Genomic DNA, 27,744 nt, shown 5'->3' with positions numbered 1-27,744 from the left:
ACAGAAGAGCTGAGTTGTGCTGGTTGGTGTCATAAGCAAAGAACTGGGTGGATGGACAGCTGTTTGTCCTAGCAGGTGAGACGGCTGCCTTCCTTGCCCTGAGTGAGTCACGCACACCCCCCCCCCCCGCCACGACCACCCAGGCAGTTATAGGACGATGGAAGGGTTGGAGGGTACAGCCTCCTTTTCTCATCACTCTGGGGGGGGGGGTCGCACCCTCTCCCCACCCTGAGACCCTGGTGGGCTCGTGGGGGCCACCGGCCTCCAGTAAGAGGCCAGAATGGGGTGTAAAGCCAGTCTTTCTTTCGGCTCACATCGGCACTCCACACCTCCCTGGTCCCTGTCCTAGGCCGTGGCTTCTTTGTTCCCACACTTCCCTCCTCTCAGCCCCACTGAACCTGGAGGCTAATGGGGCCTCCTAAACTTGTGCTACGCTGGCTCCCACCCCACTCCAGACAACGCCTCCGAGGGCCGAGTCCCCACAGCCCCTCTCCACATCTGTCCGTGTATCATGGATTTCTACGTGGTGTTTCTCTGTTGAGGGGGCGGGGGGGGGGGGGTGGAGACCCAGCTCCTCTCACCGCGGACAGGAGCCTGAGGTACCCGGGCCCCCGCTTTCGGCGCTGTGCTGCTGGGCACGGACTGCCTGCCCTGCGTTCCCAGAACTGACCCGGGGCCTCGTCGGGGACTGGAGAACCTCCTGGTGGTAAGGGAAGCACAAGGAGCCGGGCGCACAGACAGGCCGGACGCTGCCCTCCGGCACCGCAGGTGGTCCTTCACAGGCCAGTCGCTGAGCTCCGGTTCCGGGGCCGAGTGAGACAGGTTTTGGTGCTTCAGGCCTCTTGTTAGTGAATGAAGGGCAAGGTGGCGGCCACCCCGCTGCCCCAGTGCTCCTGGCTGCCCCCCTGCCTCCGACCTGCTAGCTTCAGCGACACCCTTCGTCCTGGAGGCTCGGCCAATGGCTTGTGGCCAGTTGGAGAGCACATGGTTGGAACCTGGAAGTGGTAGGAAGGGGGTCCAGTAGGGGCCCGGGTCTGGACCTCCTGACCACGGTCAATCCCGAGAGCTCTGATGGGGACAAGGGGCCCCTCTGCTTGGAACTGGGGCCAGCCTGGGAAGCTGCACGAGGCTGTGAGCTTCTCGTGTGGGGAAGGCAGGAGAGGGTACCGTGCTCGGCCTTGCCCTGCCTGCCCGGCCAGCCTGCCCCCCATCCCCACCTCTGAGCTTACACTGGGCTGTGTGCTTGCTTTACCACTGGTGAGAAGGGTGAGGTTCCCCTGACTTCAAGAGGTCACAGCCTTACACCAGGGGACAAGGCTTGGCAGGGCAGCAGCACTGTTTGGGACCTTAATTTTTTTGCCCTTGCCCACTCAGGTGAACCTCTCACATGGCAGAGCTGTGGGGCCCAAGGGCCAGGAAAGGTCCACTCAACAAAAAGGTTTGGGGACGTTAAATCCTGCCTGTCTTACTTTGAACAGCAAAGACTTCTTCCTGCTCACTGGGAATGGGCAAGTACCTTCCCTGAGTACTCCCAAGCCTGGAATTTTTGGGTGGTTCCCCAGGAACTGAATTTAGGGGAGAGAACAGGTTTTCTGGGAAAACAGGAGACCTGTGCCTCTTCCCTGGACCCAGGAGACAAAGCAGCTGGAGGTAAAGGCCCAGCCTCTGGCTGCCCCGTCGGCAAATGCCCGCCCCCGCCCCTGCCCCAAGCACAGGCCGTCCAGCCAGGCCAGGGCTGCAGGGGCATGCCGCCCAGCGGACCAGTGTGTGGCCTCACCGTGGGCAGTAAGTAGGCTAAGAGAGATGAGAGGGAGCTGTCTGCTGCCGGCTGGATTCCCTCCTACACCCAGCTATTTACAGCTCGGGCTCTGGACACCCACTGGGGACACAGGGCTATGGAGCCAGAGTCCTGAGGTCAATGCGCAAGTGGACTGGCTGAGCCTCAGCTCTGTCATCTCTGAAACGAAGCTAAGAAGCCCTGCTTCTGCAGGTTGTGGTGGGGATTAAATAAGGCAACTGACATACATGCTTAGATAGAGTTGGATACAAAGTTGCTGTTTTCATTATGAAGTCAAATGAACCTGGCAGACTATCCAGTTCACTGTGGAAAGTGGGGCTGCTGGTGACAGCAGGACAGCTCCTTGAGCTGCAGCGGAGACGGGGCGACCTGTGTGCCCACCTGGCTTCCACTTCTGCCTGTCCCACCCGTTCTGTATGGGACAGTCCCACCCAGACCTGGGGCAGGGTTTACGAGGCCCATAGCTGGGGACGGGTAGCAGCTCTAGACCTGGTCTGGCTCTCCTTTTGCAGATCGGACACTGAGGCCCGGCGACCAAGGGGGGCTGTCAGCTTGCTCACCTGCTCCAAGCTGTCTGGGACCCCTCCTCCTGCCCAGTCCCGATTCCTCAGTGCTGTAGTCCCACACCTCTCTGCACCAGATATTTCCACGAGCTTGATTCTCTCAGAGGGAGTTCTGAAGGCGTGTGTATGTGTGTGTGTGTGTGTGTGTACGGAACTGGAAAGGGTTCAAGGACACGGGGTAACTGGTAGAAGCTGGGGATGAGTCTACCCTAATGCCATCAACCTATCTAGGGCAGACCGTCAGGGAAGCCAGTGTCCTGGAGCATTTGTCTTTTCTTCAGGCAAACTTAGCTACCTGTGCCTGTTAGTAGGTTCTTAGAATCGGTTTGTCCCAGGAATGAAGGAAAGCCAGGCAGCAAAAGTGAGAGAAGACAGAGGCTCAGCCTTCCCCGGGCTCGCCCTGGAGTTGGGCCGACAGAACAGGCTGGGTCCTGCCTTATGTCCGCAGGACAGGCGGGAGGCCCAGACGCGGCAGCCGGGCGGAGGCTGCTGCACGCTCTAGTGCACGCACAGTGGCCCACACGCGGAGGGAAAGCACGTTCTCAGACCGGCTGGCAAACCTGGGGCTCTGACGGTCCCACGGGAACGGAGGAGCTCTGTTCCTCTCGGGTTTGTAGGGCCCAGAGTTAGTGAGAGAGCTTCAGCCGGAAGTCTGGGTTCAGCTGACTTTATTAGGTCCCAGTACAGCTGCAGGTGGGTGACGAGCGTGCCTGGGAGCTGACCTTGTTTGCGGAGCTGAGGGTCGATGCCACAGGCAGGCCTGTGTTTCGTGCTTTCTGGCCTACTGTCCAACAGCTTGGAGGATTTCCAGGGCCAAAGAAGCCACCACACTGTCAGATGAACTGGGAGAAGAACCAAAGGCAGGGTCAGGTGCTGCCTCCTTCCCGGGGCTGCCCCTCGGCAGCACCCGGCACAGACCGTGTGGCCCAGCTGTGAGCTGAGAACCCGGCTGCCACGGCCCCAGTGCGCGCAGAGCTGGCCCTGCCAGCACCCCGAAGTGAGGCCTGAGCTGGCCCGCCACTCTCAAACTCTGAACCTCCTTGGCCAGGTGCACTGGTGCGAGTCAGACAGCAAGTCAGACAGCAGCTAGGCCCGGCCCTGCCTGGCCTCTGCCTGCAGCTGGCCTGTACCAAATGCCAAAGACCCCAGACCTACTCCAAACGTGGACTCCTCCATATGGCCCCTTACTGGCCAATCAGCCAGGAGCATTGGGTTTCTTATGGGTGTAGATGTGCAGTTAAGAGCATAAAATGGAAACTTTGTTACTGGAGCAAATAGAGACACATTTAAACCTGTGCGGAAAAAACCGCTGGCAAAGAAAAGAATGACCGCTGGCAAAGAAAAGAATGACACAGCAGAGAGCCTTGAAGCGTAAAATTAGTTCATGGCGCACTCCCCACTACATGGAAAGAAAGCAGTTGCCAAATAAGCAGGGGTGGGGGCTGCATGAAAGGGGGTCGCAGTGGAGGTGGCCAGGACACAGGTGCCAGGGCCGCACGTCCCTGCTCTGTCCAGGGTGGGGATGGCACAGCAGCTTGGGCTCAGGGCTGTGACCACAACCTCTGGCCACCTCCGTGTACTCTGGGACAATGGCCCGAGGAAGGAGGGGCTATTGCACTCACTGAGTCACTAGTCAAGCCCCCTGGGCCATCACCGGAAGTGACATCAGACAACAGCAGCCGACAGAAGTGCGGATACCCGCACACAACTTGCTCTTGATCTCCATGTGGTTTCTCTTTGATCGTGGCACTAACAGCTAAATAAGCGTAAGGCTATAAGCTCTATGCCACCTCTGGCGACCCTGCTCAAGGGTAGGGGTGCATGTCCCTGAGCGTGAACCCCTGCAGCCCCAGTCCACGGAGCATCAGCATCATGACGGGGCCGCCAGATGCCAGCTCCCACCTTCAGAGTGAGCACCTCCCAGGAGATGGGGCTGCCTGGTCTGCGCGCCTCGTTCTAGAATGTTCCAGACACTGTGCTGCCGAGGACTGGCAGGCCCAGCTACCCTCACACTCAGGTTCTGGCTGTCACACAGTCTGCTCTGGAGGCTCTAAGTTTTCTCTCTAAAGATGTGGCCAGGAAGGCAGGCCGGTGCTACAGGCCGCTGACCCGAGTTCCGACCCCAGCCCTTCCCAGACCCGGGGCCAGGTGGTGGGAACGAGGCCTCTGGCCAGGGCACTGGCGGAGACGTGTGCGCTCCGGGCACTGCCTCTCCCGTGAGTGTAAAAGCAGCTCACGGCGCACTCCTGACCACACAGACACAGAGCTATTGCCAAATAATGGGGGGAGGGGGGCTGTATGACAGGCGGTCGCAGTGGGAGGTGGTCAGGACCCAGGTGCCAGGGCCGTGCGTTCCCGCTCCGCGCAGCAAAGGCCCTGAGGGACAGCGGGAGGGCCTTTGCATCCAGCCTGCTCCCCGCTGAGCCGGGCTGGTCTGGTGGAGCCATGCCGCCCGCCACCCCCGCCCACCAGAGCAGCCCCAGAAGGCCCAGCGACGCAAAGGGCACGTCACCCTCCGGCGGTGCCACACCAGAACCGGGGACGCTGCCAGCCACTCCTTGGTGAACATTAGAAAACCTTCAGCCATCTGAACAAAGCCCACACAAGACAATTCCACAGCAGCAGCCTCCGCCCAGCACTGAGCCGCCCGGTGTAGACATTTCTCTGGCTAGAGTAGCGGGTTTATCACATCTCCCACCGGTCATCCATCGTCCACTCCCCGCTTCCCCTCTGACTCTTGCAGATGGGAACACTGCCCTTCCCACCGTGGGGCTAAGTCATTCTGCTTTTCTCTCTCCTCCTGCTGACCCCTATTCGCAGGGTGGGGACCCCCAGGGGTAGAGGAACAGACCGAAGGAGGGTCCTCAGGGGGTGATGACTGACTGGAAGATGGTGGCCCCTGCACAGAGGGAGTGGGGGGAGGCAGGAGGACAGGAAGCACTGGGCGAGGGGTTTTCTGAGCCCATTGGCTGCACGGGCCCCCCTGGGCCTACTCACCCCTCGGCCGGGGCCAGCCGCGCCAGGGCCTGCAGGAGGCTGCCCGCGTGCCTGAGGCTCTCCCGGTGCTGCTCGCTGGAGGTGACCTGCAAGGGAGGCAGAAGACAGCGGTTGGCTGGCCCATCCCTGACTCATCCCATTGGACGGGCACCCCGTGTCTCAGGCTACCTGGGGCCTGGGGGGCGTGCCCCCAGCCCCAGCCCATAGGTGGTGCTAACCCTGGGGCCAAGGCAGACAGTGGTGACCCTTGAGGGTGAGCATGAGGGGGTCACTTGAGGCTGGGGTTGTGCCTGGTCAGGTTGGGGTACCCCTTGTGGATCACTCAGGAGGGTTTGTGCTCTGGAGGCCTAAACTTTCTACTTAAAGCCAAGTTACAAGTGAGTGAACTTCACTGTTGTCAGTGCCAGGACCCAATGGGCTCATGTGTCATTGGGGGCTCTGAGCCCAACACAACATCATTCCTTTTTTTTTTTTTTTTTAAGTAACAGGAGGGTAGATAGTGAGACAGACTCTTGCAAGAACCCTGACTGGGATCCAGGCAGCAACCTCCATCTGGGGCCAATGCTCACAACTGAGCTATTTTTAGTGCCAGATGGTGATGCACTTGGACCAACCAGACTATCTTTAGCACCTGAGGCCAATGCTTGAACCAATCAAGTCACTGACTATAGGAGGAGAAGAGGGAAAGAAGGGAAAGAAGGGGAGAAAGAGAGGGACAGAAAAGGGAGTGAGAGGGAGAGAGAAGCAGATGGTCACTTCTCCTGTGTGCCCTGACCAGGGATCAAACCCAGGATGTCCATACACCAGGCCGACGCTCTATCCACTGAGAAACCAGCCAGGACCACAACCTCATCTAGATGGAGAAAAGAATCATGATTCTAGGTTCCTGGCGATCTGGGGAGCCTGAGAGAAGCACTCATAACCAAACCAGGTCACTGACCCCTCACCTGGGGGCCTTGCTGACTGCACCCCTGTCCACAGCACCTGGGTGCAGAATCATAAACTCTTAGGGCAGGAAGGGATGCAGACGGGCACTGACGGAGCCCGGGCTTCCATTCAGCCTTCCACAAAGCGGGTCCATGTCCCGCCAGGCAGGGAAAGCTTTAGGAACGAACCTGGATTCTAGGATTCCACTTGCTCCTCTTAACTCACCACTCATATCCTATTTTTTTTTATCTCCGATGGTTATTTTAAAAATACTTCGGAACAAACATTTGTACGGCACCTAACTCTCCAAGGCTCTGCAGTCCCCTGTGCATTTTCTCACTCCCTCTTCCCACAGCCTCACCTTGCAAGGGAAGCGCGCAGCGTGTTCTACAGGGGGCGTGGGGGCTCAGTGAGGGTACGGGGCCCGCACAGCACGGCCAGGGAGCCTGAGCTGCCCCGCCAGGAAGCTGGGCCCAGGCTGGCCGCGGTGGCCTCGCTGCTCAACTGTTCTTTGCACTTGATCACAGCAACCAAGGCTAGATCGTCACCTCCCCAGCTCTCAAGAAGCGGCTGAATATTTCTAAATCACAGCGACAGGAAGGGCACCCGGGTGACTACACCTTCATGTGGACCCTGATGAACCTGCACCTTCACCGTCCCAGTTCCTGCGTGTGCCGGAGCCCAGCTGCGGGTCCAGCTGCATCGGGGGTGCTTTCTGCAGAGAGCTGCGTTTTAAAAGAGCTGCATGTGAATTGTTCTGAAATCACACCCAACTGGAGCAGTTCAAACGGCTGCTGTTTGAAAATGTCGGCTGTTAATTCAATTATGTCTGAAGAAAGCACAAGCTTATATTGAAGGGGTCTTCAGCGAGGATTCCCACGTGATTTTTCTCAAAACTGGGCCTCACACAGGTCCGCTGAGCTACTCCCAGACCCACTGCGCTGACCCGCCCCACCGTGGGACTGTGAGCTCCAGAAACATCACCCAGCAGGTTGCAACGAGGTCGTAAGATTACGTTCACTCACAAGGCTGGTCAGAAGGCGCAAATAGAAAACATAGTGAGAATTATGTGGTCAAAGGAATGAACCAAAATAGCATCATATGAAACTGACGTACATATAGGCAGAAACAAAGCCCAAAGAATTCGCTGGAAACTATGCAATTTGACCATAGTAGGCTATCAAAGTAGACTTCAAGGTAATGATCATAATTGCAGATAAAAAGGGACATCATCTATTTATTAAAAGATCAATCAACTAGGTGGAAAAAAGCCAAATCTAAATTCTAAGTGCACCTAATAGCCTCAAAATACATAAAACATGACAGGACCAAAGTGAAAATCAGGCAAATCCATAATTATGATGGGGTTACTTTTCAATCTCTCCTGGTGACCTGCAAATAAAAGTCAGAGGGGACAGAAAAGTTCTATACAACAAGATTAACAAACCTGACCTAATTTACACATCTAGATATAAAAATCCACCTAATAACTGCAGGATATATAGTATTTTCAAGTGTATATGGAAATTTTTCAAAATATACCATATGCTGGGTCATAAAGTACATTCTGACAAAATTCAAAGGTATAAACCTAAACAGATGGACATACTATATTCATGGATTGAAAGATTCAATATAGTAACAATATTAATTTCCCCTAAATCTAGGTTTAAAGCAATTCCTATCAAAATCCAAGCAGGACTTTTTGTAGCTATGGACTAGCTGATTCTAAAATTAGGATCTATAAATCTTAGGAACTAAATAGCTAAAACATTTTTGAAAAGGGGGGATAGAGTTGGAGGAACCGTATTACCCGATTTTAAGGTGTGCTCCACAGCTACAGTAACCCTGGCAAACACAGAGACCAATGGAGTAGGATCAAGAGCCCAGAAATACATGTTTACACAAATGTGCGATGATCATCAAGTGAAGGAAGGACAGACAGCCTTTTGGACAAAGAGCGCTAGAACAAGTCAATGCTCATATGTATGAACCTAGACACCTATCTTACACCAACAGAAGACATAATCCCGAGTGGATGATGGAGCTGATGTAACACCTGAAACCACAAAACTTCTGGAAGAAAATATGGGAGACAATCCACGTGGAATTGGGTTTGTTGCTGTGTTTTTAGATACAACACTAAAGCCTGATCCCTGAATGGAAAAAAAAAAAAATGACATATTGGACTTTATCAGTATGACAAACTTTGTTCTTCTAAACAGAAGGAACTCTTAAAGCTCAATGACAGAACCTACCAAATTTTTAAAATAAGCAGAAAATCTGAACAGACACTTCACCAAAGAAGGTCTATGGGTGGTGGACGAGCGCACGAGGTGATACTCAGTGTCACAGGTCATCAGGGAAACGCAGATTAACACCTGTTCGCGAGGCTAACATTCATAAAACCGCCAGTGACAAACGCTGGCCAGGGCGACAGAAACTCCCACTTACTGCTGGCGGGAAGGCAGAGGAGTGCAGCGCTCTGAAAGACAGTTTGGCTCTTTCTCGTAAAATTAAACATAACCTCGCCCTGCAGCCCAGCGATCCCACTCTTAGGTACCTGCCCCAGTGAACTGAACACTTGCGTCCACACAAAACCTGTCCACAGAAGTCTACGGCAGCTTTGTTCCTAATCACTGAACAGCGAGCGGAACCGGACGTCCTTCCGCAGGGAAACGGAAGAGCAGTAAGGAGGGCGCGTTACCTGGCACACAGGTCTGACGCGGGGTTTAGAATGAACCCCGAGTCAAGGGGAATGCGGGTGATCCTGGAGAGATAAGAGTGTCCGTCTGCCTTGCTCAATTATTTTGTCCTACGGCCAATTACAGTTTTCTGTAATTAGTCGAGTTTGCAAATATCCGGATTTCGAGTGGCTCTGCAATGGCTGACCCCCAGGCGTGAACATCCCCTCTGCCCTGCGTGCGTCTCCGGTCAGGCCACTGGAGGCTATAAACCCAGACGGAGGCCAGCCTTCCTTTAGAACGGTCCACTGTCTCCACCAGACTAGGTGGCCTTCGACCTCCTGTCTAATCTAACCTTTCCTAAAAGCCAGGCTGCGGGTCTGCCCCACAGCCACCCACCTCCTTCTTGTTCAAGCTGCTCAAGAGCGGAGACTCTGCTCTTCCGACTCGACAGAGACATCTCCCTACCGCAGGAACGAAGGAGTAGAGGTGACGCGTTCCCGGTGACACCGGATCTGTGGCTAAGCCGCTCCTGGAGAACTTCCCGCAGCCGTGATGAGAGTAGTCACGGAAGAGCATCTCGGGAGTCTTTCAGAAACTAAAGAACGCAACGCGGGGCTGGCGCGGGGTACAAACACAGTGCCTCTGCCTGCGGCTCCCCTTTTCATTACCAGCGCTCCGGTCGTCCCTGTAAGCCCAGACAAGCAAACTCAGCTTTATTGTGCAGTGAGGTACTAGAGCACAGGTTCCTGGAACTCTGAGTCCATGAGTGGATTTCATTATTTCAGAACTTCAAATGGCAGGTGTCCATTTCCCGCAAACAGTCAGCCTGCCTCCCATTTCTCTGCTTTATGTTGAAAATCTGTCAACCGAATGTGGAGGGCTAGTCATTATCTCGTGCTGCTGCTCAGACATCTGACTGGGAGCTGTACAGCTAAAATCCATCAGAACGGAAACGCGAATTATACTAAATGCATGCCGCTCACTTGGGTAGACAGGAATCATTCAAAACACGGGGTCTGTACAGGAAAAATGATTTAAAAGTTGGAAATTGGAGCTTAACATTAAGATCAACCGGGAAAGGGAGTCCCTCCACTTCTGCGTGAGGGAGGGTGGAGGGAAATGCTGACAACGTGCTTTGAGGAAGGACGTCGCTTTACTCAGCCTTCTGCCGGGTCATTTCAGCAGGGTGGCCTGTCGATCGGCATGCACGTGTCGCTTGGAATGACCAAAACTCTGAGCGCGTCCTGTAGAATGATCACTTCCCACCAGGCTCACGGACAGTGGGGTGGTGGTTTCGCACATGACCCCCATGGGACAGTCTGGGGGGCTTCAGCTTCCCAAGTGCAAATGAACAACAAGAGTGTCTCATGTCCCCGATGACAGCAGGGACCCAACATCTGCCAGCAACTTCAGCCCATAGTCAAAGCTTCAAGGACAGAAAGGACAGTGGCGTGTCCGGGACAGAGCGGTCACTGAGGGACAGAGCCAGGCCTGGTGCCTCCAGACCTCACGTAAGGCCTCAGAGAACCGGGTACATCGACGGGCACTTGTTTCCTCCCATCGTGGTGCAGCACGGAGCAAGCTCGCAAACGGGAGTCCCGCCATCGCCCCCTGGAAGCCCAGAGACTGTTCTGGGGGAGCTCCCCTACGTAGAAACGGTCTGGGGGCTGGAGAGCGAGGTGGCTGCCCCCCCGAGTCAGGGTGGGCAGGCCGTGGGCCCGGGCACAGGAGCGTGTCGTCACAGAGGTCTCCATCGCGCGATCCTGAGTGTGTGCGGCAGAGAGGTGGTCGTGTGCCCCTGGACAGGCCCAGGCCCGGCCAGGGGACAGGGACAGGGACTGGGACAGGGGACAGGGACTGGGGCAGGGACAGGGACTGGGGCAGGGACAGGGACAGGGACTGGGACAGGGACAGGGGACAGGGACTGGGGCAGGGACAGGGACTGGGGCAGGGACAGGGACCGGGACGGGGACGGGGACAGGGGACAGGGACGGGGACCGGGACAGGGACGGGGACAGGGACAGGGACCGGGACGGGGACAGGGGACAGGGGACAGGGACGGGGACGGGGACAGGGACAGGGACAGGGGACCGGGACGGGACAGGGGCAGGGACCAGGGACAGGGATCGGGGACAGGGACAGGGACAGGGGACAGGGACAGGGACTGGGACAGGGGACAGGGACAGGGACTGGGACAGGGACAGGGGACAGGGACAGGGACTGGGACAGGGACAGGGACTGGGGCAGGGACAGGGACCGGGACGGGGACAGGGAACAGGGACGGGGACCGGGACGGGGACAGGAACGGGGACAGGGACAGGGACAGGGACAGGGGACCGGGACGGGACAGGGGCAGGGACCAGGGACAGGGATCGGGGACAGGGGACAGCGACAGGGACTGGGACAGGGGCAGGGGCAGGGACTGGGACAGGGACGGGGACAGGGGACAGGGGACAGGGACAGGGGACAGGGACAGGGACCAGGACAGGGGACAGGGGACAGGGACGGGGACAGGGACGGGGACAGGGACCAGGACAGGGGCAGGGACAGGGGACAGGGACCAGGACAGGGACAGGGACCAGGACAGGGGCAGGGGCAGGGACTGGGACAGGGACAGGGACGGGGACAGGGGACCGGGACAGGGAGAGGAGCGGCCGGGCAGACAGGGCGGAGCGCAGCCCGGGGCCTGTCAGAGCAGACACCACTCCACACAGGGGAGGGTGATTTCCATTCCGTGGCCTTCAGATCTCATGAATACAAGCACAAACAAGCAGGTAACTATGACAACTCTACTTCAGAGGGTTTAAATTTCAAAAATAAACCTATCCATCCAGCCCCTTTATTTTGTTCTCTTAACATACACTTTGTCTCCTCTTCAGCTGAGGTCTTTATGCTACTTCAAAGCCATTTCTACCAACTGCAGACCGAGACAGGCTACGTCCTTGCCACTGGACCCCACCCCCCACCCCCCGCCTGCTGTGGCTCATCCTGGGTCCTTCCAGACACTCCTCGGCCACTGCCAGGTCTCACCTTTCCCATTCAGACTGAAGCGAGAGTGAGCTAACACGGGCTGCCCTGCTCCCGGGCCACGTGCTCAGCCCGTCTTCTGCAGGGCGCTGAGCAGGTCCGGGTGGGACGGGGGGTAGGGGGGACTCCCCGCACACCTGGCTGCCTCACGGCGCCCGCATCTCCCTGGTCCACTGAGCAGCCTGGTGTTCCTCAACATCAGGTGAGGCTCTGACCAGGGCTGGCAGCGGGGGGCTGATCTCAGAGAAATCTAGAGGGTTCCCTAAGGACTCATTCCTGTCAGTACACCTGCTGACCACCCGGGAGTGAGGGGGTCCCCGTGGGAACCTGCATGGGGCCTCTCTAGGGAAGGGGGGTTTTGCAGACGAGGCTGGCCCAGTCACAAAGCCTGGCTCCTCTGATTTGGCTCAGACCCCTGTGAACACAGGCTCTCCGCAAGGGACAGAGGTGTCACACTGACGCCCCGAATGTGTTGGGGCATAAGGAGCATTGTCCTTGGTCCAGGCAGCCCAGGTGGCCCACGATGGAGGCGTTCTGCCACACTCCGCTGGAAGCTCGGTTCAGCTGTGACTCGCCACAGACCCAGCAGCACGGAGGCCCGGAGCTGCGGCGTCCGAATGTCGGGGCTCCTCCAGGAGGAGAAGGCTGGGGCAGGAGAGGCAGAGAACAGGGTGCAAGGGGCTGGCTGCAGGAGCACCCCGCGCAGAGCCCGACGACGGGTCTGACTGGGGAGGCAGAGAACGGGGCGCAAGGGGCTGGCTGCAGGAGCACCCCGCGCAGAGCCCGACGACGGGTCTGACTGGGGAGGCAGAGAACGGGGCGCAAGGGGCTGGCTGCAGGAGCACCCCGCGCAGAGCCCGACGACGGGTCTGACTGGGGAGGCAGAGAACGGGGCGCAAGGGGCTGGCTGCAGGAGCACCCCGCGCAGAGCCCGGACAGACGGGTCTGACTGGGGAGGCAGAGAATGGGGCGCAAGGGGCTGGCTGCAGGAGCACCCCGCACAGAGCCCAGACAGACGGGTCTGACTGGGGAGGGGAGGGTGACGTTCGCCACGGGCAGGGCCCGGCCCCGAGGGAATGGCTGAGCCCACGCGGCCCAGACGGCGGCCTCCAGCGCCAGGGTCAAAGCGAGGGGCACTTGATTCCGGATTTGCGAAGGAAAATGGGTGGGGAGCAGAGTCTGAATTGCCAGGCGGCACAGGAGAGCGGATCTCAGTGGGAACCCCCCGTGCCCACGGCCTCGCGTCCGCCACTTGACCTTCCTATCCTCCCCCGGGGTTGGCACGCTCCTCGACCCAGCCAGTCGCCTCCCTGCCCTCTGCCCAGACCCAGCCGCCCCGGTGGGCCCCCCCCCCCCGTAACCCCGGAGGCCCTGGGTGTGGCCTGCTGAGCGTCTGACCATTGTCCCTCTTCACCCCTAAGACAGGATTATTTTCTAGAAGGAAATTATCCACACCTCCCTTCCTCCTTTGAGGCCGGCCAGTTCTCTCAGCTCTCTGCAGGGCAGTGGAAATCCCTTGCTGCTTAGACACTGTTCATTGGTTTCTGGCCGTTGAAGTCCAGTAAGTTCAAATGCTGAATGTAACATCGCAGGGTTGGGACATCTTTTAGGCCTGATCCGGCTAACTACAATGGCCAGGTCCAAAGGCAGTGAGGAGAAAACAGTTCTAATTGGCAGAGAATGATGACTGTGGACCTGCTGTGGACGTGAGACTACACCGAGGTTGGCCCAAGGGACGTTCCGGGAAATGCAGGGCGGGGCCGCACCGATTCCCCCAGAGGGCCCGACCCACGAACTTAGAAAAGCAAACACCAGACAGCAGATCTCCACGCAGTAGCACCAGGATGCCAGCCACGGGACCTGCTGAAACCACCTCCTCACGAGGGAAGAGGCTCACGGCAGTAACTGCGTGTGGCAGGGCGAGTGTGAGCACGCGAGGCCCAGGAAGTGAGGAGCTGTGTGAGGGGAGGTGCAGGCGCGGACCACACGGATCTCAGCCTCCCTACAAACACCATCTGCGTCCGACCGAGGGGTCTGTCTGACAGCAGCCTCACTCACTGTGCGTGTGGGCACGCGTGCGTGCGTGCAATGGAGGAGAACCTCGGGGCTTGTAGAGGGAGAGTGTGTCAGTGAGTCCCGGGGCTTCAGGAAGCCCAGCTCACACGCACACACATTCTTACAGGCGTCCCCGAGCAGAGGCAGAAAGACCAATGAGACCGAGGAAAGGTCTTTGCTGGAGAGACAAGGGAGGACCAACTTCTTCCAGCTGAGCTGCTGCCACACCTGTCCCTGGACGGCCCCCTCTGACCGCCCTGGCCCTCGAACCACTCTGCTCCAAGGGGACGTGAACAGGAGGAGGGCCCCCTCTGACCGCCCTGCCCTCGAACCGCTCTGCTCCAAAGGGGATGCTAACGGGAGGAGGGTCCCCTCTGACCACCCTGGCCCTCAAACCGCTCTGCTCCAAAGGGGATGCTAACGGGAGGACGGCCCCCTCTGACCGCCCTGCCCTCGAACCACTCTGCCCCAAAGGGATGCGAACGGGAGGACAACCCCCTCTGACCGCCCTGCCCTTGAACCGCTCTGCTCCCAGGGGACGCGAACGGGAGGTGGGCCCCCTCTGACTGCCCTGGCCCTCGAACCGCTTTGCTCCAAGGGGACGCGAACGGGAGGTGGGCCCCCTCTGACCGCCCTGCCCTCGAACCGCTCTGCTCCCAGGGGATGCTAACGGGAGGTGGGCCCCCTCTGACCGCCCTGCCCTCGAACCGCTCTGTTCCCAGGGGACGCGAACGGGAGGTGGGCCCCCTCTGACCGCCCTGCCCTCGAACCGCTCTGTTCCCAGGGGACGCGACGGGAGGTGGGCCCCCTCTGACCGCCCTGCCCTCGAACCGCTCTGCTCCAAGGGGATGCTAACGGGAGGAGGGCCGCCGGGGCGTCTAAGGGGAGAAGCCAGCCGTCTCCCTCCCGCCACGGCCAGGCACGTGGGGCTGTGTGGGGACCGTGCGCGGCTCCGTAAGTCCTTGATAGGCTCACTCACACTGAGAGGGGGAACATGGTGGGTGGGAAAAAGGTAGAAATTGAAATTCTGGGTGGCTCAACACTAACGTCTACATGACTTTTAGGTCTGAATTTACAATAACAGTGACGATTCTCTACCTGTGTTACCCCATTGACCTCAGGGCAACACCGAGCCTATCGCTACTCATCTGACCGATAAGGAAGTTGCCACCGCAAGAGGCAAAGTGGCCTGTCCAGGTCCTCCTCGCTCGGAACCCTTGATCTCAACCATCATGTGACGCTGAGAAGGATGAAGGGGCCCGAAATCAGGAGTGTGAAAAACGATCGGTCAGACACAATTAAAACCACCTGCCCACGTCGGGGGCCCAGAGCGAGGAGGTGAGGATGAGGCACAGGCTGACAGGGAAGGGAACGAACCCCAACTCAGAGAGGGCTGAGGGCCAGGACTGGCCACCCACGTCACCCATCCCCGTCCAGGCAGTGAGGGTCCGCGACCCTGGGCCACACATCCCTGGGTCCCCTCCTCTCCCTCAGCACACAGAGCAGCGCTCCAGGGTCTCCGTCCTCAGAGTCAGGAGTGTAAGCAAAGATCTTGAGCCCTGTCCCTTTCCTCACTCTCTCTCTTTTTTTATTTTTTTGTTTTTGTTGTTTTTCTCTGAGTATAAAATATAGAGGAAGAATCAATAATACTCGTAAGCTCAACCTTCTGCCTTTCATTCCAGGATCCAAAGACGCCTAGAGGCAGCGTTCTGATGGGAGCTGGTCGAGGTCGGAGCTGCCCGACACTTACTGTGGCCAGGTACCGTTCTAAGCGTTTAGAAACGGATCCGCTCATTTAAGATTTTAGAGGTAAGCATTTATTCACGCCCCCCATTTATACAGAAAGAAACGGTGGCACAGAAAGCTTACATTTCTAAGGGCGTTGTTGAGAACCTTAAATAGAGCAACTGAAACTCAGATCCATAAAATGATGAAATCTGAGAACAGAGTGCATTTTCAGTCTTCTAGTTTTCCATGTTTGTATTATTAAAACAAATGGTAAAAATTATTGCAGTAACTCCCCCCCCCTGTATGTAACTGTATTTCTAAATTATTTCTTTTTAACCACCTGTATCACGTTTTTATTTTCACCTTGTTGATATAAGGCTCATAAAACTTTTTTTTTTTTTAATTTTATGTGCCTTTCTACATACTCGCTTTGGCAAGTTGTACAGCGTCGGCTTGCTTACCTGGCCCAGTAAACTACCCGGACCAGCGCTGTGCCATCTGCTAACTACACACACACACACACACACACACACAAGAAAACAACCCCACAATCTAAATGGGAAGCATATCCATCACCCCCAAAGTGTCCTCCGGCCCGGCTGTCACCCCGCCTTCTCCTCCCAACCCCCACCCACAGGCTACCACCGAGCCGCTTTCTGTCACTTGCTTTCTGAGACCTGGCATTTCATCGAACTCTACAGAAATGGAATCCTCCAGCATATATTCTTTTGTCTAGTTTCACCCATGTTGCGGCACGTGTCGATAATTCGTCCTTTCTTATTGCTGAATGGGCTCCACGGGACGGACAGACTGGTTTCTTTGTCCGATCACTTATTGGCGGACAGGTGGGCTGTTTCCGGCCATGAACAAATACAGCTGTTGTGAGCTCTCGCAGGCTTCCGGCGGGGATGGCATTATGGCTTCTGCTGCTCTTCCTTCTTTGTGTAGGTACAGGTCAATCTGGTGGCATCTTCCTTCCAGCTGCAGGAAGATGGTGCCAGCTCTTCTTGTAGTGCGGGGGCGGGGGGGGGGGGGTCGGCCGATACTAAATTCTTTCAGCTTTTTGTATATCTGAAAATGTCTTCCTTTCTTTCAGTTTTGAAGTATGTTTTAAGCTGCATCTAGAGTTCTAAGCTGACAGTTTTCCCTTCAATACTTTAAAGATGTTGCTCTATTGTCTTTTTCCCTTCATTGTTTCTAAAGAGAAATACACTGACATTCTCCTTTGTTCTCTCTATGTAATATTTTTTTGCTCTGGCTTGCTTTAGAGATTTTTCTCTTTATCCCTGGTTTTGAGCCATTTCATTGTAATGTGCTTTTGGCTTAGTTTTCTTCATATTCCTTGGCTTAAACATATTAGATCTGTGGGCTTATATATAATTTTCAAAATTTAGAAAAAATTTCCACCATTACTGCTTCAAATATTTTTGCTGCCTCTCTCATTCCCCCCAGAGGCTCCAATTATATTACATATTTACAATCACATGGTCAAAAATTATACATATTTTAGGCCATGTGAAGTTATCCAAAAGCTCACTGGTACTCTATCCATCTTTACAATTCTGTGTTTAATTTCGGATAGTGGTCATAACTATTGTCTATGCTGAAGCTCACTAATTTGCCTTCTGCAAATGTCTAATCTGATGTTAATCCTATTTATGTATTTTTCATTTCAGACATTGTTGTTTTTTTTGTTTTGTTTTTTTTTGTTTGTTTGTTTTTGTATTTTTCCGAAGCTGGAAATGGGGAGAGACAGTCAGACAGACTCCCGGGAGCATGCGCCGGACCGGGATCCACCCGGCACGCCCACCAGGGGCGATGCTCTGCCCCTCCGGGGCATCACTCTGCCGCGACCAGAGCCACTCTAGCGCCTGGGGCAGAGGCCAAGGAGCCATCCCCAGCACCCGGGCCATCTTTGCTCCAATGGAGCCTTGGCTGCGGGAGGGGAAGAGAGAGACAGAGAGGAAGGACGGGGTGGGGGTGGAGAAGCAAATGGGCGCTTCTCCTATGTGCCCTGGCTGGGAATCGAACCCAGGTCCCCCGCACGCCAGGCCGACGCTCTACCGCTGAGCCAACCGGCCAGGGACCAGACATTGTTGTTTTAATTTCCAAAACTTCTATTTATTTTTTTAAACATATTCTTGTCTCTGCTATAATAATTTTTAACACCCTTGTCTGCTAAGTCTAACAGCTGCGTCACTCCTGAAATTGTTTTGATGGACCGTTTTTCTGCCTCTTTGCACACCTTGTAATCTTTGATGCGAGATTTGACATTTTCCTCGTTGCTTGTTATTTCTGTGTTTCTATAAGTATTCCTGAGGTGTTTCCGGGGCGGGGAGGAATGCAGTTGAGTTACTGGAAACATTTTGATCCTTCTGGGTCTCAGTGTTTCCATTTGTGGGGTGAGCCCGGAGCCTGGCTCCGTCTATGGCTGACGTTCCCCACGGCTGAGGCAGGACCTCTCCGTGCAGCATACCCCGTGCCCGTGAATCTCCCGGTCTCCCAGGCGGGCTGGGGGGAACGGGAACTATTCCAGGCCATGTGTGAGCACTGGGCCCTGTGCTCTAATCCCTTTGGGTGGTCCTTCTCGGCCTCTCACACGTGTCTGATACTCAGTGGGGACCATCTGCAGACTGACTTCCCAGGTTCTTCTCCACGCAGCCCAGTGCCCTCCGCACCGTGCTCTCTCACACGGTCTCAACTCAGAGGGTCTTCTGGGGTCCGTCTCAGTCGGCCCTCCACGTGCTGTGACCTGCGAACTCGCAGCGCAGCAGGCTGGGCCGGTGGTACCATTCCCCTCTTCCTGCACCGTCTCTCAGGGTCCCTAGTTCTCACTGCCTGAGGGCCAGAGTCTTGAAAACCGCTGTCATACACAATATCCTCCGTTCGTTTCAGCAGGAGGGCAAGCCAGTGTCCTGTTACTCCATCCTGCCCCGCAGCGAAGTCCTCAGGTACTAATTTGAAATGCTTACCCGTCCAATGTGTACCTAGCCATTTCTCTGTTGTTGGACCCCAGGCATGTTTCTAGTTTTTCCTCGGTTTGTGAACATACATTAGTGCGCAGTGTATTTTAAGGCCGCATGGCAATGCGGACAGCCAACATGACACTCATGTTTAGTCACAGTGGTAAAAGTTTTCTTCAAAAGGCATAGATTAATTATCTTTTTTTTTTTTTTTTTTCCTTTTTAAAGGCCTGGGGACTGACTCATGGATGTAAAGAGGGGTGGCAACCACAGAATCTTAAATTCTTACTCATAGATTATTTTGGCCCAGATGTGGCCTTGGCCTAGAATATAGGACTAGAACTATTCTGAAGCAGGTTGAAGATTTGGGTGGCGCAGTTCACTCAGATCTCTGAAACCCCACAAGCAGCGCCGTCAGTTGCGTCCCATGGAGCTAGGCTCCCGTTTGGTACTATTCCAATTTATTGTGACTTCTCTGTGTTCTGGAACCGACAGTCTCATCTACGTGGTTGGCAGCAAAGGGGAAAGATGAGTCACCGTCACTGAACCCGACTCACGACACCCGGGTGCCGTGCTCTGTCCACCAGCGACTCGGCGGGAGTGTCCGAGGCACCTGTGCCCGCCACTGCCCGCTTCTCTGGCTCAGGGGCCCGCGCTGCCACGGGCCAAGGAAGAATGAACCAGGTCACCCCACAGACCTCACCGGACAGACCCAGGCAAGCCTGAACAGCCCGCGGCACTGGGAAGAGGCAACGTGTCTATCACCCCCTATAAAGAATATGGGGGCAGGGGTGTGATGAAGCAGTCACGGACGTGTCACTCGCTGTTTCGGCTTTGGGGACCATCGGGTCGGTGACCCGCTGTTACAAAGGCAACCTGGGAAGTCCTCCTCTTCGCCTGCTGCCAGGTGAGAATCGATCTGCCAGTCGCAAAGAACAAGCCACTTGCACTTGGTCGCGGGTGCAGTCAAGCACGGGTACGGGTTTTGATTTTGAAACGATCTGTCTTACTGGACCTGAATTTAGGTGGTTTTGAAGCGAGTCATTAAGTACACAGAAACAAAATATTAGATCAAAAGATCAAACTTAAAAAGATGCTTATGAGATCAAAGCCTCTTGTTCAACTTCTCTTACTACAGGAGTGCCTCACAGAGGGAGAAAGCATTTCTTTTAAGAAACAGTCTTTTCAAAGGAAGATCAGAATCCGGCTCTGGGGGCGTGGCCGCAGGGCGCAGGGATACAGGGCGGGGAGGCAGAGCGAACTCGCAGGCTGCCTGTCCAGACAGGCCGGTGCACCCAGCCGATGTTTGGACGCTCATGAGAGAACAGCCAGGTGCTGGCGGACTTGCTCAGAACCTTCTCTAACACCTGCAGGGGCCGGGGCCAGGGTGACGTCATCCACCCCGTGTGTGGCGCTGCCATGCCCTCCGACCGAGACGGACCCAGCGGCTACCGCCGCCAGGCCCCAGGAGGAGCAGGTGGCAGTGAGCTGTCCCCACCAGACACGGGCTCTGCCGTAGTGGCATTCGGGAAGGCACATCGATGCAGAAGGGATGGAGAATCAGCCTGTTTCCCAATCCCACAATGGATTTTCAGGATTCCACAGACTATGTAGCAGATGAGACTCCCGCTGGCCCATCAGGGCCTGGTTATCACCTCTGGGGAGAAGAGCTAGAGAAGGTGTGGCTATGAATGGCGAACACCTGTCCCAGCGGCTGACCTCCCACTGCGTGGGTTTCAATTCACTGAGTAGGTTAATTCTTTCACTCCCCTATGCTTGGCTGACGACAGAAAGTGTGGAACAGGCTTGGCAACATTAACCCAGTCCCAATTAAACAGCAGACTCCTCTCCCGGGGCCCTGGGGGGTACCCATGCCCTGTCACCTGGACCTTCAGGCCTGAGCTCCCTCACTTCAGATCTCTGCATCTCTTCAGATGTTAATCGGCCCCGGGACGGAGTGCTGGAACGTCCCTTGCTTCTCTGGACCATCCCACTCAAAGCCACAGCCTTTACACCCTCCACCTGGCTGAGGCGGAGGTCTGAGGATAACAACAGGCGACAGAAAGAGAATCAAGGCTCAAGACGGACTCCCTGGAAGGCACCCCTCAGGGCTCCACAGCCCGGGTCTTCGTTCTCCCTTTCCAAAGTATACTACAGAAATTTAACTACATAAAATCAGAGCCTGCATGGAAACAACCCGTATGAACCCAACCAAAAAGTAAACAATCAACTGAGAAGAGTGGCACCGTGCGTCCCAAAGGGTCTGGTCCCTCGTAGAGCCCCTCCAAACCAATGCGGAAGGTCAGCTCAGAAACGGGCACAGCGTGAACAGACAGTTCACAAGGGAGGAGTCACATAGCTCTCAGACAGGGACTTGTGCTCACTCTCACTTCAGGTGAGTAAAATGCAAATTAAAACTACCCGAAAATCCCATTTCTGCCTGTCTGCTTGGCTAAGATAAGACAACTCGGTGGGAGAGAATGGCGTGGCAGGTATAGGAAGCTGTCACCGTGTGAGGGGCGGGAATGGAGAGCCCGCACCTTGTCGTTTGTGCACGGAGCACCTCTGGAGTGACCCCCAGAGCGGTGACAACCCTGGCCGCCTCCAGAGGGAATCTGGTGGCCGGAGAACAGGACTGGCTGGGAGAACACTGCTGCACTAATTCTATATTCTTTTTATCGACAGAAATCGGAACATAAGATTGCCTTAACGCGGACTCATTCTGTCAACATGTAGCAAAGGGAGATCTTTTCGGCGACCTCGCTTTGATGGATGTACTGATACGCCAAGCTGAGGGCGACGCTCTGCATCTTCAGAGATGGATATATAACAATTTCCTTTAAAAAGATAATATATTAGGCCCTGGCTGGCAGGCTCAGTGGTAGAGTGTTGGCCTGGCATGTGGAAGTCCTGGGTTCGATTCCCGGCCAGGACACACAGGAGAGGCGTCCATCTGCTTCTCCACCCCTCCCCCTCTCCTTCCTCTCTGTCTCTCTCTTCCCCTCCCGCAGCCAAGGCTCCATGGGAGCAAAGTTGGCCCAGGCGCTGGGGATGGTTCCATGGCCTCTGCTTCAGGTGCTAGAATGGCTCCAGCCTCAAGGGAACAACACCCCAAATGGGCAGAGCATCACCCCCTGGTGGGCATGTCAGGTGGATCCGGGTCGGGCGCATGTGAGAGTCTATCTGACTGTCTCCCTGCTTCTATCTTCGGAAAAATCCAAAAAAAAAAAAAAAAGAAAAGAAAAAGATAATAGATCAGTGTGTTGCAGTTTGAGAAGGTCTTGCATATGGCATCTTCTCGAATCCCTGCGATCGGCCCCTGAGGTGGGCATTACTTGTTTCTGTGTTGGGAGTGGGGGTTAGTGAGGCTCGTAGGCAGCTTTCTTGGGCTAGAGAGAGAAGTTCATGTACCTGCATTTGGCACTCAGTTAACCCGCCAGCCACAAGATGGTGCGTTTTTCAATCTGCCCAAACCACTGACCCATCAGCCACGGGGGTGATCAGACCTGGGAGTGAGTGAGGGAGCGGAAGGCGGGCACTGTGACAACCAGCACAGGGTCTGCCGGGTGTGGCCCAAGTCTTGCCCAGACCTTCAGGAGGAGGTGGCAGGGCACGTGGTAAAAGTAGGAAGGTGAGCTCCAGGGCCCAGCCAACCCCCGGCTGTGGTGGCAGCCAGGGCTGAGGAGGGAGGGAGACTGGAGCCCGGCAGCTCGGGAGTGCCCAGGCGCACAGACCGGGCTGCGCTTCCGTGGACACCAGGGCGCCCTGCCCCCACTCCAGGCTCAGGCTGCTCACACACGGGCCCTCCTCTCCCTCCACACCATCCCTCCCTGCCTCCGCCTTCAGTCCCTCCGGGCCCTCCTCTCCCTCCGCGCCATCCCTCCCTCCCTGCCTCCGCCTTCAGTCCCTCCGGGCCCTCCTCTCCCTCCACGCCATCCCCCCCTGCCTCCGCCTTCAGTCCCTCCGGGCCCTCCTCTCCCTCCACACCATCCCTCCCTCCCTGCCTCCGCCTTCAGTCCCTCCGGGCCCTCCTCTCCCTCCACGCCATCCCCCCCTGCCTCCGCCTTCAGTCCCTCCGGGCCCTCCTCTCCCTCCACACCATCCCTCCCTGCCTCCGCCTTCAGTCCCTCCGGGCCCTCCTCTCCCTCCACGCCATCCCTCCCTCCCTGCCTCCGCCTTCAGTCCCTCCGGGCCCTCCTCTCCCTCCACGCCATCCCCCCCTGCCTCCGCCTTCAGTCCCTCCGGCCCCTCCTCTCCCTCCACACCATCCCTCCCTGCCTCCGCCTCAGTCCCTCCGGGCCCTCCTCTCCCTCCACACCATCCCTCCCTGCCTCTGCCTTCAGTCCCTCCTGGCCCTCCTCTCCCTCCACGCCATCCCTCCCTGCCTCTGCCTTCCGTTCCTCCACAAGGCCCTCACCTTACGAGGGACAGCGACCCAGGAGGCAGAACCCCTCCCCAGGGAGGTCCATCGCCATCGCCCGCACTCAGGGCGCTTCTCCAGGGCCCAGGGCAGCCAGGCTGGGAGCTCAGGCTGTGTCCTCCTCGGATTCGCCCCGGGTGACGCACTGAGGATGCCGAGGGCCGCCGCAGAGCCCGTGCAAGTTCCCGGCCAGCACTCCCCATGCGGCAGAGGTCGGGGCAGTGTCTAGGAGTGCCTGGCAGGACCTGGTCAGAATCTCCATGGTCAACGGTAAGGTCAGGGCGGGAGGGGTCCTGGGGGCAGAAAGGGCAGCACACCGGAGCCCGGGAAGACCCCCCGCGGGCAGGGCCAGGCACCGGAAAGGCTACGTCAGCAAAAGGCCTGTGGGCTGTTTCCTCCAAGAGTGAGGAGAGAGAATCCTTCCCGTTTAACCTGCTGGAAGGACAGAGGGACCGAGGGGCAGAGGGAAGGGGCCCGCAGCGGTCCCGGCTGGCTCAGGGCTGAGAGGGTGTGGACAGAAAGCACCGCAGCTGCCTGTTTTCTGCCCCGGGACATGGGTTTCAGCTGTGAATGGAACACCATGCTTATCTTTATATTGATCTTTTTTGGTCCAAAATTCAGAAACAAGGTAAGATCAAATGGGGCCTCCGTGGGGCCAAACGTGGTTGTGTAATTTCACTTGCAAAGAACACTCCGAGGCTGTCACTGAAGGACACATTTCAGATCCTCCTTTGACCCCTGGGGGTCTGAGAGTTCTTCAAACAAAGAGCCGATTTTCTGGCCAGAGGTCTGCGTCTTGCGGAAGCTGGGTTTTTCTCCGTTGCGGAAGCTGGGTTTTTCTCCGGACCAAATCCTCGCGGGAAGAGGCTCAAACCCTTCTGGGACAACAGAAACCCTCTCCAGAGTCCAGACACAGGAACCGGAGTCATCCAGGAAGTGCTGCTGGGCGCTGAGGTCATGTATGTTCCTGAAGTTCAGCCTCACGAGTCTCATCGTTCCCCAGGGCTGCACGTGGGGACCTCTGAGGCCAGGGCCGGCGTGGCTTGTTGTCTTTAAGTGGGCTGGAGCTGCTTGTGGATCTCGATCCTGTGACCAGCGTGGACACGATGTGATAGGCTCAGATGCCGTTAGAGCAGCTTTTTAGGCTGCTGAGTGGGGTGGGTGTGAAGGGGCCTAACGGGAAAACCGATTTCTTGGACGAGGATGCAAATTATACTAAAATTCAGCTTGAGTCTAGTTATTCCTTGTATATAGTTTTGTGGGAAAACTCAACCTCAAGAAATTTTGTAAAACTCAATGCTGAAATGCAGCATCGCAGCAGACAACAGGGTGACCACATAAGCCCGTCTCCCCCCTCCCTGCCTGATCAAGCCCCGGAGTACGAGGGAGTGCGGCCTCCTCTGCGGGGCTCACCTCGGGGAGGCTGGGGCGCTCTCTGGGGCGCTGGCTGGGGGTCACTTCCAACGGCTCTGGGCTGATCCCCAGCTGCAGTGCCGAGCCGCACCCGGGCAGTGAGGCCTCAGGGGAAGTCTGCTGGGGGGTCCAGGGTAGGCTCCCCCGCTGAGACCCAGGCCAACGTGGAGCAGCTGGGCAGGGTCTGTCCTGGAAGGATGTCTGGAAGAGATGCCCACATCCTGCTACAGTCCGAGAACGCACCTCCTGCAGAGAGGAGGGCAGTCAGAGACGGAGAGGTGAGCGGGGCCTCAGGACCTCCTGGACCTCTGCACTCTCTTCTACGAGACGTAATACACTTATCGCTCAAGCCAGTTTCAGCCAGAGGTTTTGTGACTGGCTGATGACGTGGCTGGTAATTAGCACATGGCCCTCAGAATGCTTTGAGGAACCTTAACTTATTGCACCCTGATGCGTCCTCAGCCGAAAACTCGCCAAGCTCACTCATGGACCTGCCCAGTGGCTGTGTGTACTTGGAAACCCTCCTCCAAGTGATGGCCACAGTTTCCAAACCGGCCCCGAAATACTGTGACGGTCAAAGACAGCAAACCTTTGGGTCCCACTATGTCCCGGTTCACAACACAATGGGCACTCCCGGTCTGTCGGGGACGCACAGGCCCGAGCACACTGTGGGTGTGGAGGGGGCTCCATGCCAGGGAGCCGCGCGGGGGCAAGGGGCTGAAGCAGCTGGTCTACCCTTTTCTCTTAGGGCTGCGTCATCCCCACGTTTAGAAACCTGTAGTTAACCTATTTAAACTGCTTTGTGACTGCCATTGTTATGGCAATTATAAATCACAAACTGAAAATGTTCCTAATTTTCCAACAGCACACCACCCTCTGAGCGCACCGACCATTTAAAACCCTGGTTATTACCGAGTTTACTGCTTCAGGTGCCGGCGGGAGAAGACGCTGCCCTCAGACGACCGGAACACACGATGAAGTCCCCAGGGGTGACTCCAGCCTCTGATCCTTAATTACATTTCACAACTGTCTGGACCCAACACCCACTAGGAATAATAATACATACTGCCACACAATTCCCTCAGAAATATAACATTAATACAAGGGGAGTTGAATACGATGCTGACCAAGGCCAAGGCCACGGGCAGTAACAGGCTGAACGTGGCAGCGGCGTCCGCGGTGGCCGGAGCAGGAGGCCTCGGGGGACACGTTCGCCCACACTCTCCTCACTGTCCCGAGGACACTCGGAGCTCAGGTCAGCAGGGCAGAAGTCCAAGGAAGTCAGCGAGCCAGTTCGACGCCAGACGCCGGACCCTGACCACCTCTTCTCCACTAGTGCAGCCATGTTTTGTTTTGGTACAAGATCTGGTAAGGTCTGCTCCATGCAAACGATGACAACAGCTGAGCTTGTTAAGGGTTTATGCGTCATAACACTCCTTTAACCACACGGCAACTGGACGCACAGCATCTTGTATCCTAAATAACCTCTAGATAATACAGTGTAGTCAACCTGGTCCCTACCGCCCACTAGGAGGTGTTCCAGCTTTCATGGTGGGCGGTAGCGGAGCAACCAGAGTATAAATAAAAAGACAGATTTAACTATAGTAAGTTGTTTTATAAAGGTTTATTCTGCCAAACTTAGCGAAAATCTGACATAAAGTACTTGGTAAGTAATTATTATTATATGCTTTAACTTGCTGTAACTCTGGCTTTATAAATTTTATAAAGTAAAGTTACTTCCCTACTTGATAAATCACCATGACTGTGGAACCGGTGGGCGGTTAGAAAGTTTTACTACTAACAGAGATACAACAGTGGGCGGTAGGTATAAAAAGGTTGACTACCCCTGCCTTAATAGATAGGAAAACTGAGACAGAGGTTAAGTAACTTCCACCCAATGGAAAGTGGAGGAGCCGGGATTTGGACCTTCAGTCTGGCTCAAAGCGCCTGCTCCTGCTCTCCCGGCTGCACTGCGTCTCTTCCAGGCTCTGTCGTCTCCAGCTGGCTTCCATTCCCCAATGAGCCCTTTGCAGCTTTGTCGTGGCATTTGTGGCTACTGGGCTCGCTCTGGTTGGGGTTCAGGGGGGCCCGGACCAGGGAGGGAGGGAGGATACACTGGGGAAACGGAAAGTGAACTCAACAGTAAGACCCACCCCCCGTTTCCTAAGCAGAGGCCTCTTCCTCAGAACAGTCCAACAGCCTCAAGCCTGTCACACGTCGGATCCCCTCTGAAGGTTTAGGACACAGACTTCCAGGCCCCTCCAGACCCAGCAAGTCAGAAACTTCGGGAGCTAAGGGCCAGCGCTTTTTTAAAAAGTTCCTTAGGTTGCCCTGGCCTGTTGGCTCAGAAGTAGAACATCAACCCAGCGTGTGGAAGTTCTGGGTTCGATTCCCGGCCAGGCACACAGGAGAAGCGCCCATCTGCTTCTCCACCCCTCCCCCTCTCCTTCCTCTCTGTCTCTCTCTTCCCCTCTCGCAGCCAAGGCTCCATTGGAGCAAAGTTGGCCCGGGCGCTTAGGATGGCTCCATGGCCTTTGCCTCAGGCGCTAGAATGGCTCTGGTTGCACCAGAGCAATAGCTCAGAGGGGCTGAGCATCGCCCCCTGGTGGGCATGCCGGGTGGAACCCAGTCAAGGTGTATGCGGGAGTCTGTCTCTCTGCCTCCTGCTTCTCACTTTAGAAAAATACAAAAAGAATAAAAAAGTTCCTTAGGTTCAAAGTCACTGAAATCAACTAAAGCCAAAGAAAAATGCCTACTGAGAAGGATGTTTTCTCCCACACCTGTGGCGCTTCCTGACGGACCTCGCCGCTGCCTTCCCAAGCAAACCGCCGCGCCAAGCACAGCCTCTCTCACTCCAAATGGGGAGGGCAGCAAGGCCGCCGGAAGATCTGGGCAGGGCTAATGCATCATCACACTGTGGAAGAGAAGAAACGTCAGCAGGGGACTCCAGGACACAGAGGAAATGAAGGCTGCTCTCCCGGCCACGGAACACCCACGTCCATGTAACACAAGTCCACACGTCCTTCGTCAACAATGAACTAGGCAGCTCTTGGCCTTTTGGGTCTGCAGCAGATAAAAAACTGTCCAGCTCTACTGAGAATATGGCACCTATCGTTTGAGTCTAATATGTGATAGAATCAGACATCTAAATAGTATCCCACACCAC

The 27,744-nt window shown here is 56.1% G+C and overlaps 1 protein-coding gene across 2 annotated transcripts in view; it reads right to left on the bottom strand.

The window, feature by feature from the left end:
- Window positions 1-3,012: 3,012 nt before the first annotated feature.
- Window positions 3,013-27,744, bottom strand: part of ULK4 (unc-51 like kinase 4) — a 400,554-nt gene continuing 375,822 nt past the window's right edge. For both annotated transcript variants that reach the window (XM_066245324.1, XM_066245325.1), the window contains 2 exons: window positions 5,359-5,444; window positions 3,013-3,203 (listed from right to left, as the gene is read on the bottom strand). In XM_066245324.1, coding sequence (XP_066101421.1) covers window positions 3,143-3,203; window positions 5,359-5,444 — 147 coding nt within the window. In that variant the 3' untranslated portion in view covers window positions 3,013-3,142. The remainder of the gene's footprint in view (window positions 3,204-5,358; window positions 5,445-27,744) is intronic.

Source organism: Saccopteryx bilineata, chromosome 10, assembly GCF_036850765.1.
Source record: "Saccopteryx bilineata isolate mSacBil1 chromosome 10, mSacBil1_pri_phased_curated, whole genome shotgun sequence".
In the NCBI taxonomy this organism is placed as follows: domain Eukaryota; kingdom Metazoa; phylum Chordata; class Mammalia; order Chiroptera; family Emballonuridae; genus Saccopteryx; species Saccopteryx bilineata.
The sequence above is the reverse complement of the archived record's forward strand: the minus strand, read 5'-3'. Positions and strand labels throughout refer to the sequence as shown.